Here is a 15696-nt window from a genome sequence, read left to right as displayed (position 1 = left end):
GGGTAGCGACATCCGACTGCCGATATCCGAAATCCCCGGTCATCTTCTGCGGGGTTCGGGTATAAGCTCCGGAAACGCCCAGGGGCCGACGTCCCTTCTAAGCTCGACGGGGATCCGCGCATCACCAACTCCGACTTTCCTCACCCTCTCGCGACAACACCTCTCACCATGTCTCCCTCCCAGCAGCTCAACCATGTCTCTTACGCTCCGCCGACTCTACAGCAGCGTCTCCTCCACGCCCAGCGCGACCTCCATCGCATCCCAATTCCTCACTAAAACGCAAACCCTCCCACCGCTCAAGCAAACCCAGTTCCTAGACGCCAACCAACTGCAGCGCTTCTCCGCGACGCTCTCGCGGGCCGAGCTCGCCGCGTCGCTGCCCGCCCACGGCACGCTCCTCCCGCCATGCTACCACCTGGCGTACTTCACGCCGGCGCAGCCCGAGGAGCTCCTGGGCCGCGACGGCACAGACACGACGTTCAACCCGCCGCGGCCGTTCACGCGGCGCATGTGGGCCGGGGGCGAGCTGGAGTGGTGCGACGATGCGGAGCGCGGGCTAAGCGTAGGACAGGAGGTCGTGGAGACGACAAGGCTGCTGTCGGCGGTGGGGAAGAAGACGCGGGCCGGCGAGGAGATGGTGGTGGTTGGCGTGGAGAAGACGTTTGAGAACGAGCATGGCGTGGCGCTGGTCGATAAGAGGTATGTATGTCGGGGCTGGCGTCTGCTTGCTTGTGGCCGTGGGACTTTTTTTTTTCTTCTTTTTGCTGACACTTTGGATTTGCGGCGTCTAGGAATTGGATCTTCCGCCCTGAGATCACGACCCCGCAGGCGCCAGCGTCCAAGCCGATCGAGGTGCCGCTGCCCGAAGGCAAGTACGTGCGGGATTTCGTGCAGACGCCCGTGACGCTCTTCCGCTTCTCGGCGCTGACGTTCAACGCGCACAAGATCCACTACAATCGCGAGTGGTGTCGGGAGGTTGAGGGACATCGCGATCTGGTCGTGCACGGGCCGCTGAACCTGATCAACATGGTGAATCTGTGGAGGGATGTGAGGGGAGGGAACGCGGTTCCGAGGAAGATTAGCTATAGGGCTACGAGTCCCCTGTACGCGGGCGAGAAGTACAGGGTTGTGATGGATGAGGAGAGGGAGAAGGTCACGGAGGTCAGGATTGTCGATAGCTATGGGAAGATTGGTATGGTGGGCCAGATTGAAAGTGTCTGATACTTCTGACCGCTAGCTATAAATCACCCGGGACTAAGAAGTGCAAAAATCGGGGGATATAAAATGCTTTTCAAGGGGTATAGTATGTATATACAAAACATCATTTCCCTACAGCAAGCATCTCAAGCTGGCAACAGTCGACACCTTGCCAAGATCCCAACTACAATATCCATGCTGCACCCTAGCCAGACCCTTCTCTTCCTTTGAGTTCGTTAGTTCCTCCACAGCTGCTAGTGAAGCCATGTACAATGTACATAAAGTCAAAATTCACTGAAACCTCTTTTCCCTCGATATGAATGATATTAAAGAAACAAAAGTTTTGAGTCCGGAATCTGGAAATATACTGGCTTACCCCTGAGGAGCTGGGCTTGGCTACCTTATATATAGCACTGTGTTTGTTTTCTGGAGCTGGGATTAAATTGGAGGGGCAGGATCGGGATTTTCTTTTCTTTTTGGGGGGGGGGGATGGAAATACTGCAAGATGGATGTTCAGCAAACCGATTCTTCTTCTCCTCGTGCTATATAGGAGAGGGCTGGCTACATGAAGACCTATCTATCAAGCTGCCCTATGGAAGAAAACACACATACAACGACACCAACACCCGCCCTCACCAAGGCATCTTCAACACCGGACCCTCCTCGCCACTCCCGGGCCTCCCATACACCAGCTCCGCGGACGGCTCCTCGCCCCTCACAAACCGCGTAATGATATTAAACGCCGTGCTACTCCGCATCACCTCAGGCGTCTCAGGATCCTCCTGACAGCAGATGGCCTGCGGCGCATTGAACGTATCCGCGAAGACGCGGTCCCGCAGCAGCGCGGCCGTCAGCGGGGTCCCCTCATCCGCCAGGTCCGCCGTCAGGGCGCGGATGCGCTCCAGCCGCGCCGCCGACCCGGATAGCCACGGCGGCTCGACGACGTGGCGGTTCTCGATGAAGTGGTTCGAGTGGCAGACGATGCCGCGCGCGTCCGGCGAGATGTAGACGTTCCCGCGCGGCGACAGCTCCAGGCTGCGCGGCCCGTCGTCGACGTCGGCGAGCAGGATGTGCGCGCTGGACGCGATGCCGCCGAGGGCCTCGAGCTTGGCGATCGCGGCTGAGGAGCTGCGTGAGTCGAGGCAGATGCGCAGCGCGATGTGGATGGGCAGTTTGCTGGCGTCGGTGGGTTTGGCGCGGATCGCGTTGAGACATGTGCCTACGGACGCGGAGTTGAAACCGATTTTGCCCACGATGCCAGCCTGTTCTTGATCAGCATCCCCTGAGACAATATATATTCATATGTATATATGTACATATGGAAGGTAAGACGGTAGGTAGGTAGGGGATTCTGACCTCAGTGATCATGAAGATCTTCGGGTAGCCAGGCCTGGCGATAGACATCAAGACGAGATTCCTCTTGACGGGCTCAGTCCAGTCCCAGTTCTGCGCCAGGATGACGCCCTCCTTCTGCGTCTTCCAGCCCAGACTCGTACAGCCATCCGAGAAGTGGCCCAGCGCGATCTCGCTCCTGCAGTTCAGCGCCACGATGTCCATCAGCTCCAGCCCGGCCCCGTCCGCAATGCCCTGCATCTCAGCGTACAGGTCGGGCGTGAGGCGCTCGATCGGGCCCGCATACTCTTTAGCTACCTCTCGTACGGCCTTCCAATCGAGCTTCGACGTGTGCAGGAACATGTTGCCATAGACTTCTATCTGGCTGCGGATTTTGCCCGCGAGGAGTCTGCCATGCTGGAGCCCAATCTAGTAGTAACATGTGATCGTCAGCCTCCACAGACATGCATCTAGGGAACCAGCGTGCGCTGCATTGATTCCTTACCTCTCGTGATGTACCCGCCAGCTCGACCCTTTCCAGGCCCGTGCCATTGCTAGAACTCACGGCCATTTCCAACGCGATTCTGGGTGTTGTTGAAGCCGCGAGTAGCTGCCTTCTGCGCACGATTGCTACCCCTCCATGAGGCTGGCTTGCGTCGGGAGCTATAAAAGCATCGACAAGGCGGGAGCCCTTCTTCGCATTTGAGCGACACCCTCCGCACTTGAGCGATCCTCCTTCGCACTTGAGCGCTCCTCCGCCTTCAAGAGCGGAAAGGCGGGCCCCCATCAGCGCTATCCCACCTTTGGCTCGCCTTCAACCTACCGAACTCATCTGGCTCAGGATCCAATGATGATTTGCAGATATACTACAGTACCTCTTCCCTTATGGCCGATGACTTGAACCTTACCGCCTATCGAGGGACGCTGGAACTCGGTTCAAGACATCAATCATCTGACATCAGGGGGTGAGCCTGAAGAAGTTGTGGTTAAGCGAAAATGGTGGAAAACAGACGCAGGAAAAGGGGGCTACTTACTGTGCGTAGGTGGAATAGGTAGGATAGGCAGGTATCTAAAAACAGAACAGGAATATATAATATTCTGTATAGGTATAGGTGTTTGATACCCGAAGACTAAACATTCAAGCTATTTTCGTCTCGGCCCGTGAACACCTTATACATCCTTCTACTGATAGCCGGCCCAACTCTTCGATCCGTGAAGGCACCGTTCTTATTGGCAGTCTTCCTGCAATCCTCCAAAGCCAGCGGACCGTGCTTTTCTAAGCCCTTCATCAATTTCTGTGCGCTTGGATATTCCGCCGCGATACCGTAAGCAACCGGTGCTGTAATCAGTTTCATTTCTTGTAGCATTTTGGTGAAGGTGTCGGCTGCATTTTCGCCGCTTTTAACCTGACCAGAAGCCATACAGAATGATGTATTGAGGGATTGCTCCTGGCGCCTACAAAGCAATAAAAACGATTAGTATAAAACAATCTAGCACGTCCGAGGTACCATGTGATGATAGGAGATGGATGAAAACGGGATGTGACCTACCGATATGGTATGGTGGATATGTGTTGTGTAAACACAACTATCCACTCAGCTGTTTCGATCATAGCAGCTGTATGATGAATCAACGTTCCATGCATCACTTGCAATCGAAGCAATGCATCCTCCACCAAGTCCTCATCAACATACTCTTCTTGTTCCTTCTTCTTCCTTGCTCTCTGAGTCGCAGCTGGCTCGTCTTGGCTCATCTGGTTCCTCACCGCTTCAGTGAACTTTCTGTTCTGGATAGCTCTGTTCTTCCTCATCCAAACCGCCAAGCCCTCTATCAGGTAGATAATATCGCAAGACGTGAATTTGGCTTTCAAGCCCAGCACGTGAGCGTCTATGTCTTTGCCTTCCTTTCCTGTAGCCAATTCGACAAATTCCTTAGCGGACATGATGAACATGACATGATTCTCCGGCTTTATGTGCGGCGCAACTGGCTCCCATTGTCCCATCTCTTCGTTATACGCAGAGCTTACTTCTCGCCTCCACTTTATGACCGGTATCGAGCTTTCCCAGTTCGAATGCCTAATTTCAGACTTTCCAAGTAACTTGAGAACCTGCTCGGCAAGTATCGAGTCCGAGAGCTTAGACGGCAAATCCACGATCATCTCATGACTGGATCTTTGTTTGTTCGTACGAACAATATTGACTTTGGCAAGCTCTGCTGCTCTCTCTTTCTCGCGGGCTTTCTCTTCCCTCTCTAAGCGCTTCCGCTCCTTCTCGGCCTCCTTGGAAGCCTGCTTCGTTTGTTTGGAAACCGTTCTTTCCGCTGCCTTCTGGGCTTTCTCTTTTGCCTTCCTCTCCTTTTCCCTTTCGGCGTTGTAATTGTCGAGCACTGTTTTCGAACTCGTCTTAGACGAGACTCTGGGAATACCCTTTACGGGTATTTGATCAAGATCTGGCAGGTCTATATCAGACGAATCATTTAATGTATCGTAAGTGAACTTTTTCTCAACCTTCTCCTTGGAAGGTCTGAGTTCAAAGATATCATCGTCTTCATTATCCCCCAATATTCCTTTCCTTTGTTTCCCGAGCTCGAAAATATCGTCTTCATCGTCCTCCAATACCTCCTTCCTGGGCTTTCCAAGTTCAAAAATATCATCGTCGTCATCCGCCGCTAATATTTCCTTCCTCTTTTCCCTTCGACGTCTCGCAACATCCGCAAACGGGTCCGGCGAGCTTGTAAATACGATAGGGTCGGATTCTAAAACCGTGCTCACCGCCTTCGACCTCCGCAGGCTCTCAGCGCTGCTTTTGTAGATGCCATACTTCGACGAAGACTCGATATTCGAAATAGATCTATTGAATCCTGACGTTCTAGGAACTTTTGTCTTACATGACACTGCTGGCGGAGATGAAGATAGTCGTCGCTTCTTGGCTGATGGCGCATCAATGTCAAAAGAATCATCTAGGTTGACGGTGCTATCAAAATCGTCGGAGAGGAAGAAGAAGTCCTTGCCAAATTTGGCTGTCTGTGAGGCTTGGAGAGGTTTCGTAGTGATCGTGTTGGATTTCGGCCTTTCAGTCAATTCTGAATAAGAGTCGAGGGCTGGTTTAGCTGGCCTATCAAGAGCATTGTCCTCATCTTCGGAGGACAGCGTAAACCAATTCTCCTTGGGCTCGTAGGTGTGGGATTTCGTAGGAGGGTTTGGTCTAGATATCGCTGTCGAATTGACTTTAGTGATAACAGGTTTCGGCTGCTCAGGGCTTGAGATAAGATCAATGACTTCAACCGGCATTTTAAATTGATTGCAGCTTAATTGAGCCTGCGGAAATGTGTGTATGCAATTGAGTTTGCGTGGATCCTACATTGAAAGCGTTCAGAGTCGTGTCGACCGAGAAGACGCGACCGATTTAGCGCGAAATATAAACGGTATCACGTGCAGCACTTTGACGCCTGCGCCTTTTCCCCGTTCAAAAAGCATTTGCTCTTGAGAAAGCCCCAGGAAGCCATAGAACAGCGAATTTCATTTATTTGAGCACTGCTAAGTAACTAGTGCCCAGCTCTTGGGAGCAGAAATTGCAAAGGTATCTACATACATAAGCGCCATAAGTAATTCCTAACGCCAGTGCCAATGCCGGGTATGCGCGAACCCAAATTGTACGCCAAATCGCCAAATGATACAAAAGCCATGCATCCATAATGCCAGAAAGCCAGGCACCACAAACCCATCAAGGGTAAAAGAGAAACATTCATGACCAGCCCGCAAGGAATCGTATCAGTAGCTAATTCCGCTTTCATCCTCCTGGGGTAATAACATATTTTCATCATCCTCGCTTTTGAACGCCCTTCCCATCTCTCTGCCATAAAGCTCATGTTGGATAGCCAAGAAATACTTCCTCAGGCTCTTCAGACCTCTTAAGAATCCTTTGTCGGGCAAATCTGGATGCTGTGGAGGACAGGGCCGATTCTCTGGGCGAAAATCCTCCTTTATGACCGAATTTGCAAAATCTGCCATTTTGAAGTCGATCTCATTTTTCTTACTCAGATCCCTCTCTGTGGCTGTACTGTCACTTTCATCATCGCCTTGCACTTCTCCATCGTAGACCATCAGCAGACTTGCGGCGTAAAAGCGATATCCGACCAGACCACGTATTAGAATTTCGAGCTCGGAGAGCTTTCGTAATATGGTGGGAATGTGTCGCAAGACGCTGGAGTAATCGACCCCATCATACAAGAATCTAGTGAGGGCATCCTGGAATTCACGTCCAACTTTCAGGTCGCGCCCGAAATACTTGTCCTTATAGATGTAACTCTGAGTTTTGACATCCCATACCTGCAATCCACAAACTCTGACGCCAAGTCCATGTGATGTGGTAGCAGCACACTTTCGACGTTGTGATGCTTGTTTTTTCTCGTTGGCGTCTACCCCATATTGACGTGTGCCCATCTTTAGATCCATGATGCAGGGACGTTTCATGCCCGCTGTCAAATCCTCGAGAAGTAAGAAGTACTCCACACGGGATTCGCGCTGAGTCTGCGCCTCCTTGGGATTTATAGGTCTGGGAACATCAAGAATGGTTGATGGCTTAACGGGAGTAGAAGCCGGCACCTGGTCTGATTCTTGAACCTCGGACTTCAAAGCGATCCTTCCATTGCTCGCAGCCTTGGGTAGAGGCTCGTTGCTTTGTTCTGCAGCCTTGGACGACGGAGTTACTTCGAGATCCATAGGAAAGACTTCCTCCTCCGCGTCACCTTTATAACCTGCATCGTCTGCTTCTTCAAAGTATTTTAAATTGCCACGATCCTGAGCTACTTCAGCGGGCTTCCGGCGCAGACCGCCACTGGAATAACGTCTTTGGCGTTTTCCTTTTGGAGAGCGTGCAATTTCAGGTTCTGGAGCGCTCGTTCCCGTTTTCCCACCAAACTCCATGTCGCCTTCATCGTCGTTTACACCGGATTCGTCCAGGATAGGGTCAGCGGGGTTGGTACTTGTTAGCGGGGCCAGGCAATTTCTCCGTTCGGCAGCTGTTTTTATAGCTTTTCTACGGATCGATTCCTCAGCTGGTTGTGAAGATGAATTTTGACTTTGCTGTGCAGCTTTGAGACTTGATTCAGAGCTTGCTGTTCGTAGGCCTGAACCGCCATTGCGAGTTGGCAAAGACCGATTTTGAGATGCAGGTCTCTTGTGGCGATGGATTGGTATCGGCTGCTGTAAGAACGCTTCACCAAAAACCTGGTTTCGTAGCTTCTTATTGATCATGGTCGCACCCCAACTGTTTGCATGCTTATCTGACAGAGTCGGTCGAAATGCCGAGTCGCCATCTTGAACAGGCAGTGGCTTTGTCTGGTCGAGGCCCACTGGTGCACTTCTTGTTGCGGCTCCGTCGCTTTTCGTGCGACGCTGTGGATCTGCCAGATGGGGATGAGGCTGCAAGAAGCTCTTCGGAATGATATGCCTATTATCCGCAAAGGTGACGGTTGGAATAGGTATGGAAGACGAGTGCTGCATAGACTGGCTGACTATCCGCGGTTGCTCAGGTTGGCTTTCAGTAGACGCATTACCATTGGTAGTGGATACACCGTCAGCCATCTCCCGGTTCCGTAGTTCTCCACCATCAGGAGCAGTATCCTGCCGTTCACTAGCTGCATCGCCGCCATCTTTTTTGGCAGACTTGCGGCGTACTTGCTTCTCAAGGGTAACATTGAGGACGCCGATGTATCTGAAAAACCGTGACCGGTTGATTAGCAACTATCCAAGACTGTTGATATAGCTATGACCTGAGTGTCAGGTTTTGACAAACACTCAACTTCATAACTTGTGGGGACAAAGGGGAGCAAGGAATCAAACGCACCTTGGCAAGAACTTCAACAGTTGTGGATGATAGCGTTCAATCTTTTCGTAAAATTCATTCTCTCGGTTGTTCAGTTGCTTGCAGACGGCACGTTTCGAAAATCGCCACAGGGTAGTGTGGCCTCCGACTTGATGTCGATATGGGATTAGCTCAATTGCTTCCAACGGCTGCTTTTGTTGATGAACGTGGATGTGTCGATCGTAACCACTGGGGATCTGATTTCCTTGCTTCACCGAACCTGTTGGTGTAATATCATGGTCATCATACGACTCTTCGCCGGCTGTGGTATAGCCTCCATCATCTGGGGTCTCTTGATCTAAAGTCAAGCCATCTTCATGTTCAGAAAAGAAACCTTCTTTCTCAGCACGTGGACTTGGTAGCTTTGGATAAATAGGTGATGGCGTTCGTCGAGGTTTAGCTTCCTGGCTCAAATATTTCTTTGACAGGTCACGTGATGGGACTTCATGTTCTTCAAGCCATTGCTGGGGTTTTGGGACATCTAGGCGACGTTGATTATTGAGTGGTGGACTTGTGACACTCTCAAATATACTATTCTCCCCTTCAGGTGAGTCATGAGGGGTCTGATGGGGCACGAAAAGAGCACAAGAAATCTGCTCCTCCCCCGATTCGTCTTCATCGTCCGTACTTTTGACGAGGGATAATTCGGCCCCATCATTGCCCTCTTCTTCATTCTGCACGGAGGATGATGGCTTGACTTCCTGTTCATCATCATTATCGTCCTTCGGTCTCTCTGATTCAGTGACAGGAAGACTTCGTGAAAATGAAGTTCCTTTGGCGGCTCCAGGAGTAAGATTATGATGCTTCCGAATCCCGGCAAGCAGCTGAGGCGGCATCCTCCTGATTTGCTCTTTTGGAGCCGTCTCAGGATTACCAGGTCGGTCGAGAGAACCATCGTCTGCAACAAGTCCAGGACTCTGGTTCGAGGCCGAATCGAACCTCATTTGCTTTGATAGAGGCTTAGATGAATAGTCTTCCTCCTCAAGAAGCGGTGGGAGAAGAGTTCCTCCGTCTGCGGCAAGGTCTGGCTTGTGAAAATCCTGAATGGAATCTCGTGTATGAGTATCGTGGCCCAGTCTCTGCTTCCCGTTTTCGAGCGCCCCTGAACCTTTTGTAGGGGAGGACCCTTCTTTAGAGCGGCCTTTGCGTTTATGTTCCCGTTTCTTCGATCTGTCTTCTGGAAGACCCTCCTTGAAGAAGCCTAGACTGTGACTGGCTTTCCTACTTCGGTTGTTGGGCTCGACCCCCGCCATTGCCTGTGTGATCGACTTCTCAACTCGCCCTCCCTCGCCGTCGTCGTCTCCCTGTTCGCAAATCGACCAGGCTTTCTCGGCAGCCATGTTGGTACGAGAATCTCTCCACGATCTGTATTTAGCTCTCACGCCCTCGGTTGGCTGATTGTTCGATATTGGTTCTGACGGAGCGGGGTTTCGTCGAACAGGAGAGGGTGCTAGGGCGGTATCCCCAGGGTTAGTCGAGTAGGAGCCTTTCGGAGAATCCTGCACTCTCTTCTCCTTCTCGGTCCTTTCTAACGATGTGCCCCTTGCTCGAGCGCCGTTCGAGAGTTCGCGGTGATTCACGGGCAGTGACGTGACGTGCCTGTCGTGTCTATCATGAAGGCTGGCAGGAACGATCCCAGTATTTAAAGACCTCCGCGCATCGCCTGTAAGGCCTGGTGTAGGAATTGCCATCTCGGCTGCCGACAAATGCTCTGAGAATCCCGCCTGACTCAGTCCATCTTTGTCGGTTTGCTCTTCTGCTGGATGCGAGGATGACTGTGCGGAGCTTGCCAACGCTTCTGGAGAAGGGGACGGGCGACTGGCTCTCCTCTCTGCTTCTTGGCTCGCAGCCAACGCCTGGGTCAACAAGGAGGTAGAGCTGGGTCGGGAGGCGGGCGCCCATCGTCGAGATTTATCCAGACCGCCATCCTGAGAGTTCTCGGGGCCCTGCTCAGCCGGCTCGGGCCTCACCAATGCGGTGGGTGCGGCATTTTCGGGCTCAGAATGGGAGCTTGACATGAGGCGGACATCTATCGAGTGGTACCGCAATGTGGGGGATTGATTCGCAGTTGTTGGGCCTCAATGGCGGGCTGTCTGACGGGACCTGGGCCGGGGGACGGGCAGCTCGACGGGCATGAGATTACGACGTGCCAACGGGGGGGGGATTGGATGTGGGATGGGGGATGGGATGGCACGAGTTGGAGTAGTTGGAGATGGAGGGACCCTGTTGTCAGAATGCTAAGGCCAGGTAAGGGTCACGTTGGTTCTTGGGGGTGATTCTATGGAGCGGAGGGTTATGAGTACGGGTAGTACCTGGGTAGTGGACGGCAGATATTATTGAGTGCCGTCTGCTTTGGCTCTTGCTTGTGCTTGTGCTTGTGCTTTTGCTTTGGCTCTGATCACCAAGACCAACATGGGCTTTCCGAGACGCAGGCGTGGGTGTGGATAGTAAGGTGGAAACTATTAAGGCGGCGTGGAGTCGTTCGAGAAATACTGTTCGCCGCTGCACCGCCACAGCAACAGCCACAGCTCTAACGTGGGTAAGGTGAAAAATAAGAAAAGAAAATAAGGTATTTAGCAATTTACCAAAGGATCCAGGACGGAGGAATTATCTATAGGGCTACAGCTACTCCATCCCCAGGCCGCCCTATCACAGCGCCCTGTTGCTCCTGGCCTTAACATGGCTGTTCCTGTTCTTCTCGTCTCGATGATATATCTTGATATATCTCGATATCTACCGTCTCTTTGTTCTCCCACCGCCACTCGCCGCGAGCTGTATCTAGACCGAGTAGACGCGCTATACCGCCCCAAATAGCCCCGGCTTTTCTGATCTCCCCCGCCCGTTGAAGAAAGGCGTCTCTTTCATGTTCAAAGGCCCCCGGCAGCATGGCCTAACAACCTATCAATCGACCACGTTGTCACAATGACTCGACATTTCGCACCATCCATACCACCTTCGACGTGCACAGAGCTGGGTGGAGACTCTGGAGAGAGGCCACTCATCCAGAATACAGAGGAATTGAAAATGAAATGGAGGTGAACACATGCCCAGACCGACTTGCCTCTGCCAAATCATAGTCGCGACCGCTTATTGGGCGACGGGATGCCCAGCACCGAAGTCCCTCAACAGTCTCAAATCTCAACTCGCGATTATTGACGAGGCATGAATATGACGGTACAATTCCAGAATGAGAAATAATCTTGTCGATTGCTATCTCTTGAAGATATCAAGACCCGTTAAATCCGGTGGTACTGGTACAGAACACAGCCCTGAACTTCTGAACAGACATAGCGATTACAGAGTATGACTGGGGTATCTAATGACTACCAACTCCCTGAACCCGGTGCCCGGGCCTGTGTAAATGCACAAAGCAAACGCCAATTCCAGTCTCCTAGTTCCCTGTACAATGAATATCCCAGCGCCAGTGCTATGCATCGTCATAAACATCTATGCGTTTCTGTCGTCGCATACAGAAGTGCCTACCATCTACTCCTTATCCCAAAACTACCTCTCTTCTTTGAAGGCGCACGGCTATCCTTCCCCTCGGTAGTCTTCCTGAGCTCCGTCTCGACTGACCATTCCTCAAGAAAGCCCCCTGCGTCGCCAAGGAAATCACCGAAATCACTCCCCATGTCGTAGCCTACCGTCTTGGTATTGCTAGATGAGGTTCTGTCATTACGCGCGGAGGAGGATGAACCTATGCGCGACAATTCTTCCGTGTTGATGTTTGCCATTGCCTCACTCATGGGTCTGAGATGCCGAGAAGGTGAGTGACCTGAGAGCTTCCGCCATTCTTGTCCCACTGAGATCTCGCGATCTGCCGCAATAAATGCTTCGGCCATAGCATCCACTGCCGGACTGCTCTTCAGGGATGGAGAAAGACCATTATGGGAACGTATCCGGCTGGCATCTCCAGCAGCGGCAAAATGCTTTGCGAATTTGTTTCCGACTGTAGTCGTACCGTCATCGAAAGCATCATCTCCACCTAGTAGATCTACAGCTGGTGGTGGTGGTGACAGTGGCTTTTCCTTCAAGAAGCCTTTCTCCTCCGGCTGCGAATCCCCCTTATCTTCTGAAGGTAGCACCCCAAAAGAAACACGTTTCTTAGATCTCTTTGAAGCCAGATTGTTCGGATTGCTTGCCCATGGATTGCTAGTCATAGCTTCGACGAGGATTTGTGTGCTTGGAAAACCATCCCGAGCTGAACGATTTGTAGTCGGCTCGGGTGGTGGAGTCGGAGTCATAAACACTTTAAAAGGGGTAATTCCATCATTTTCCGGAGTCACAGGACGTTCAATACGCTGCCAGTCTGAACCTTCTCGAATCGTGCGTTGCTTTGGCGACAGTTCTCTGTTCTTGTTGCTAGCAGCCTCATCCTCGTAGTCCTTACGCGAATCCACTGCTGTAATGGGTTCCATAGTCTCAGCCGTCCATGGACTCTGTAAGCCACGCTGCCAGCTATCCTTTTCTTCCATCTGATCCCCATCCAAGCCACCCGGCGTTCGATTTCCAAGGTCATGAGGTTCGGCTGCATTGTCTTTTCCCCTTACCACATACGTTGCACTGGAAAGTCTTCCAGAAGAATGACTTCTGCGGCTTCGATCACTGCCACTGCTGTTCTGAGAGCTGGTCGTGCGATCCCGTGATACTGCTTTCTGAAGTACTTGTGTTTCATTCTTCGCCTCTCCATGGGGTGACTCAGTAGCATCCGTCAAAATCGCTATCTCAACCCTGGCCCGGGTTTCGACGGTTTCTTCGGGCAAATTTACTTTGTTGATGATACTGTCAGCTTGGTGCCTTGTTTGATCTTGAAGCTTCCCGTCCGCTAAATATGCGCCGTCCACAGTAATCGCCTCCTCGGACTGTGTCCCATCATGCGTACACGTCTTTGTTGAGTCTGTATCTCTTGTCGCATGATTGGTCTCGAATGTTAAATGATCTCTACCAGGTTCTGTAGATACTGAAATCTGTGCATTTGTCGGTGAGCCAATGTGCGTTGAATTATGTGACTGGGTACTATCGTCCCCCGGGCTTGAATTTGGGGCAAGACTTCGGTCAAGTCCGAATTCCCCTAATTTCTTTGGTTCTGCAGGGTCGTGGATCTGCAGTATATTTCTCGGGTCGGTCGGTGGTTGCAAATGTTGGCTACTATTTAGGGAGAGTTCAACCTCTGACTTAGGAGGATGTGTGTCTCGAGTTTGATCCGTAGCCTGCGTGTATTCGCTTCGCCCTGCAGATAATTGACTACTTGCCAGTAACCGAATATCTCTCCTCTTCTCTGCAGTTGACTTTTCATCCTTGGTAAGTGTCTTTTTAGTCGAACTAGGCCTAGACTCAAAGAGCTGTAGATTGTTCGAAGAAACTGCATCTGTTGCAAGACTTTCGTGCAAGGGCTGACCGATGTCATCCCGTATGTCCCAACTAGTGTCTGACTTACAGCTTCTCGGACATACTTTCTTCTCGGCATCACTTGCAACAGAAGTGTTCGACATCGAATGCTCCTTATTGATTTCAGTTATCGTTGAATTTGGCAACGATGTTGGCGGAGCATTTGACAGTCGCAGGTTCGAAGATTTCCCATTTCCTTTAGAGATCACTGCCTTCGTTGATGATCTTGAAGTGATCTCGCTCTGACCTTCAAAATCTTGACCGGGACCAGGAGACCGGGGGGGCTTCGACCTCTTTCGCCTTTTCCGGTATTCGAACTTCTCTAAGTTTCTGGAAGATGGAGCTACATCGGTGATGAAACTATCATCTTCTAATGGCTTAATGCTGTAACTAACATGATTTTCCGGACTGCGAGGAAGATTTGGCAGTTCAAATGAACCCAACCCGGTGGAAGTTGTGTTCGACTTTTGACCGCGGAGAACTGGGGCTGGTGTTGTCAAATGCCACCTCTTGATTGGCAACGCTACATTAGTGTCATCAGGCTCAAGGCCATGATCCGATAGATCTGCAATATCCGACGGAGTAGATTGTGTGGATTTGGAGCCACAGGGACTATCGATTGTTGAGACAAAAGTCGTTTCTCCAGAATTTTCGTTAAATTCGTCCAAATCTCGCTCTCGCTGCTCTAGCCTCAGTGTCTCTGTGCTCCCATCAAATCCCATGTATTGCGATCCATGTGACAAGGAGGTTTTCGGTTGGGGGTCCTTATGAAGTTGAGCAGTGCTTGATGTTGCTGGTCCTGTGGACCCACGATGTCGTCGTCGGTCTCTTTCAGCTTGGATCTTGGGCATGGGGGTAGGTGAAGATGCCGCTGGGGCACCCCACCGAGCACGTTTTGAGATGTATGATCCTTTTAACCATTGTGAATCTGCCGGCCTTTTGGAACTCCTTCTATAACCCGAAGGCTCGCTTCTGAGCTCCCTATCACACTGACTTTGTGGTACTACAGTCGCCGAAGGTTGTCCACAGGAAGCCTGGGAGTAAATTAGATCTGAGCGAGATGATCGGGAACCTGTGCTCTTCGAAGAGGATCCATCTGAGAGCTCAACTCCTTGCGCCCTAGCCTGAGCTTTCGCATCAGCCTTGCACCAAGCCAGAGCTTCAGCCGGCGTTAAATGCCCCAATCCATGGTCTGCAGCCCTCTTCATCACATTTTCTCGAGTAAATAGCATGTCCTCCGAGCCTGGCTGCCACCAATCGAAATCTTTGCGTGGATGGTACCGCCACGGATTGACCCATTCTTTGTCCAGGGGTCCTCGCAGGCTGGCAGACTGCAATACTGGTAGTTGGCCTCGTAGATACCTCCGCGCGTAATTCTCATATCGAAGCCGTTTCTCGTATATCTCTTGCGGGGTTTGTTCGGTGTCGGATCCCTCCCAAATGATGTCTTCAGGGTTCTGCGGAGCGGCGCAGTACAGAGGCTCCTCATCCTCTGGATCGCTGGGGTTGGAGTTGTCGAAAGTGTCCATTCTGACGGACCTTGGGGCACGTTACTGGCAACTGAGTTATCGACGGCATCAAGTCGTTACAACGAATGATTGATTCAGGGGTGGCTGGTCGTCCCAGTGACGACGCGCCGCAGATTCATCGCCGCATTTTCTCGTGACACTTTGGCGTAGAGTGGAAACTCGGGTTTTTCCTTTTCCGGACCCCGCGCTTGAACAATTCTTATCATTGCTGAGGACTCCGTATTGAGGACAGAGAGCCTGATTATGACTAACTATATATCAGTGTTTGAACCACAACTGAGATCTCTCTTCATACGGTTGTCACTACCTAAGGTAGGTAGTAAAGGTAAGGTAGGTAAGGTACCTTACCTAGACAAGATCAAGTGTACACGTGACCATCAGCTCAC

At 51.5% G+C, this 15696-nt stretch overlaps 5 protein-coding genes across 5 annotated transcripts; 1 reads left to right on the top strand and 4 right to left on the bottom strand.

The window, feature by feature from the left end:
* Positions 1-93: 93 nt before the first annotated feature.
* M430DRAFT_41009 (hypothetical protein) lies at positions 94-1415 on the top strand. The gene is made up of 2 exons (XM_024867449.1): positions 94-699; positions 792-1415. Exons 1-2 carry the CDS (start codon positions 194-196, stop codon positions 1219-1221), a joined length of 936 nt encoding a protein of 311 aa, XP_024722391.1. The 5' UTR covers positions 94-193; the 3' UTR covers positions 1222-1415.
* Positions 1416-1712: 297 nt separating this feature from the next.
* Positions 1713-3180, bottom strand: M430DRAFT_118533 (hypothetical protein). Its single transcript, XM_024861709.1, has 3 exons — positions 3035-3180; positions 2554-2958; positions 1713-2459 (listed from the first exon to the last, which is right to left on the bottom strand). Exons 1-3 carry the CDS (start codon positions 3098-3100, stop codon positions 1830-1832), a joined length of 1101 nt encoding a protein of 366 aa, XP_024722390.1. The 5' UTR covers positions 3101-3180; the 3' UTR covers positions 1713-1829.
* Positions 3181-3659: 479 nt separating this feature from the next.
* M430DRAFT_99854 (hypothetical protein) lies at positions 3660-4915 on the bottom strand (the record flags this gene model as incomplete). The annotated part of the gene is made up of 2 exons (XM_024870228.1): positions 3660-3984; positions 4080-4915. Coding segments are annotated over 2 exons (1161 nt in total), but the record flags the coding sequence as incomplete, so codon positions are not given.
* Positions 4916-6298: 1383 nt separating this feature from the next.
* M430DRAFT_98300 (hypothetical protein) lies at positions 6299-10084 on the bottom strand (the record flags this gene model as incomplete). The annotated part of the gene is made up of 2 exons (XM_024870113.1): positions 6299-8243; positions 8376-10084. 2 exons carry the CDS (start codon positions 10082-10084, stop codon positions 6299-6301), a joined length of 3654 nt encoding a protein of 1217 aa, XP_024722388.1.
* Positions 10085-11602: 1518 nt separating this feature from the next.
* Positions 11603-15388, bottom strand: M430DRAFT_57582 (hypothetical protein). The gene has a single exon (XM_024868677.1). It carries the CDS (start codon positions 15308-15310, stop codon positions 11873-11875), a length of 3438 nt encoding a protein of 1145 aa, XP_024722387.1. The 5' UTR covers positions 15311-15388; the 3' UTR covers positions 11603-11872.
* Positions 15389-15696: the final 308 nt, after the last annotated feature.

Source organism: Amorphotheca resinae, assembly GCF_003019875.1.
Source record: "Amorphotheca resinae ATCC 22711 unplaced genomic scaffold M430scaffold_4, whole genome shotgun sequence".
Lineage (NCBI taxonomy): Eukaryota > Fungi > Ascomycota > Leotiomycetes > Helotiales > Amorphothecaceae > Amorphotheca > Amorphotheca resinae.
Note: the sequence above shows the minus strand (reverse complement) of the source record. Positions and strands in the feature narration are given on the sequence as shown.

What these genes read in the sequence shown, in the direction of transcription:
- M430DRAFT_118533 (XM_024861709.1), bottom strand. Translation starts at nt 3,100, where the DNA reads ATGGCCGTGAGTTCTAGCAATGGCACGGGCCTGGAAAGGGTCGAGCTG. An exon ending in TGGCGGGTACATCACGAGAG is followed by an intron (nt 2,959 to 3,034) that starts GTAAGGAATCAA and finishes TGTTACTACTAG; the next exon opens with ATTGGGCTCCAGCATGGCAG. An exon ending in AGATCTTCATGATCACTGAG is followed by an intron (nt 2,460 to 2,553) that starts GTCAGAATCCCC and finishes GATCAAGAACAG; the next exon opens with GCTGGCATCGTGGGCAAAAT.
- M430DRAFT_41009 (XM_024867449.1), top strand. Translation starts at nt 194, where the DNA reads ATGTCTCTTACGCTCCGCCGACTCTACAGCAGCGTCTCCTCCACGCCC. An exon ending in GTGGCGCTGGTCGATAAGAG is followed by an intron (nt 700 to 791) that starts GTATGTATGTCG and finishes TGCGGCGTCTAG; the next exon opens with GAATTGGATCTTCCGCCCTG.
- M430DRAFT_57582 (XM_024868677.1), bottom strand. Translation starts at nt 15,310, where the DNA reads ATGGACACTTTCGACAACTCCAACCCCAGCGATCCAGAGGATGAGGAG.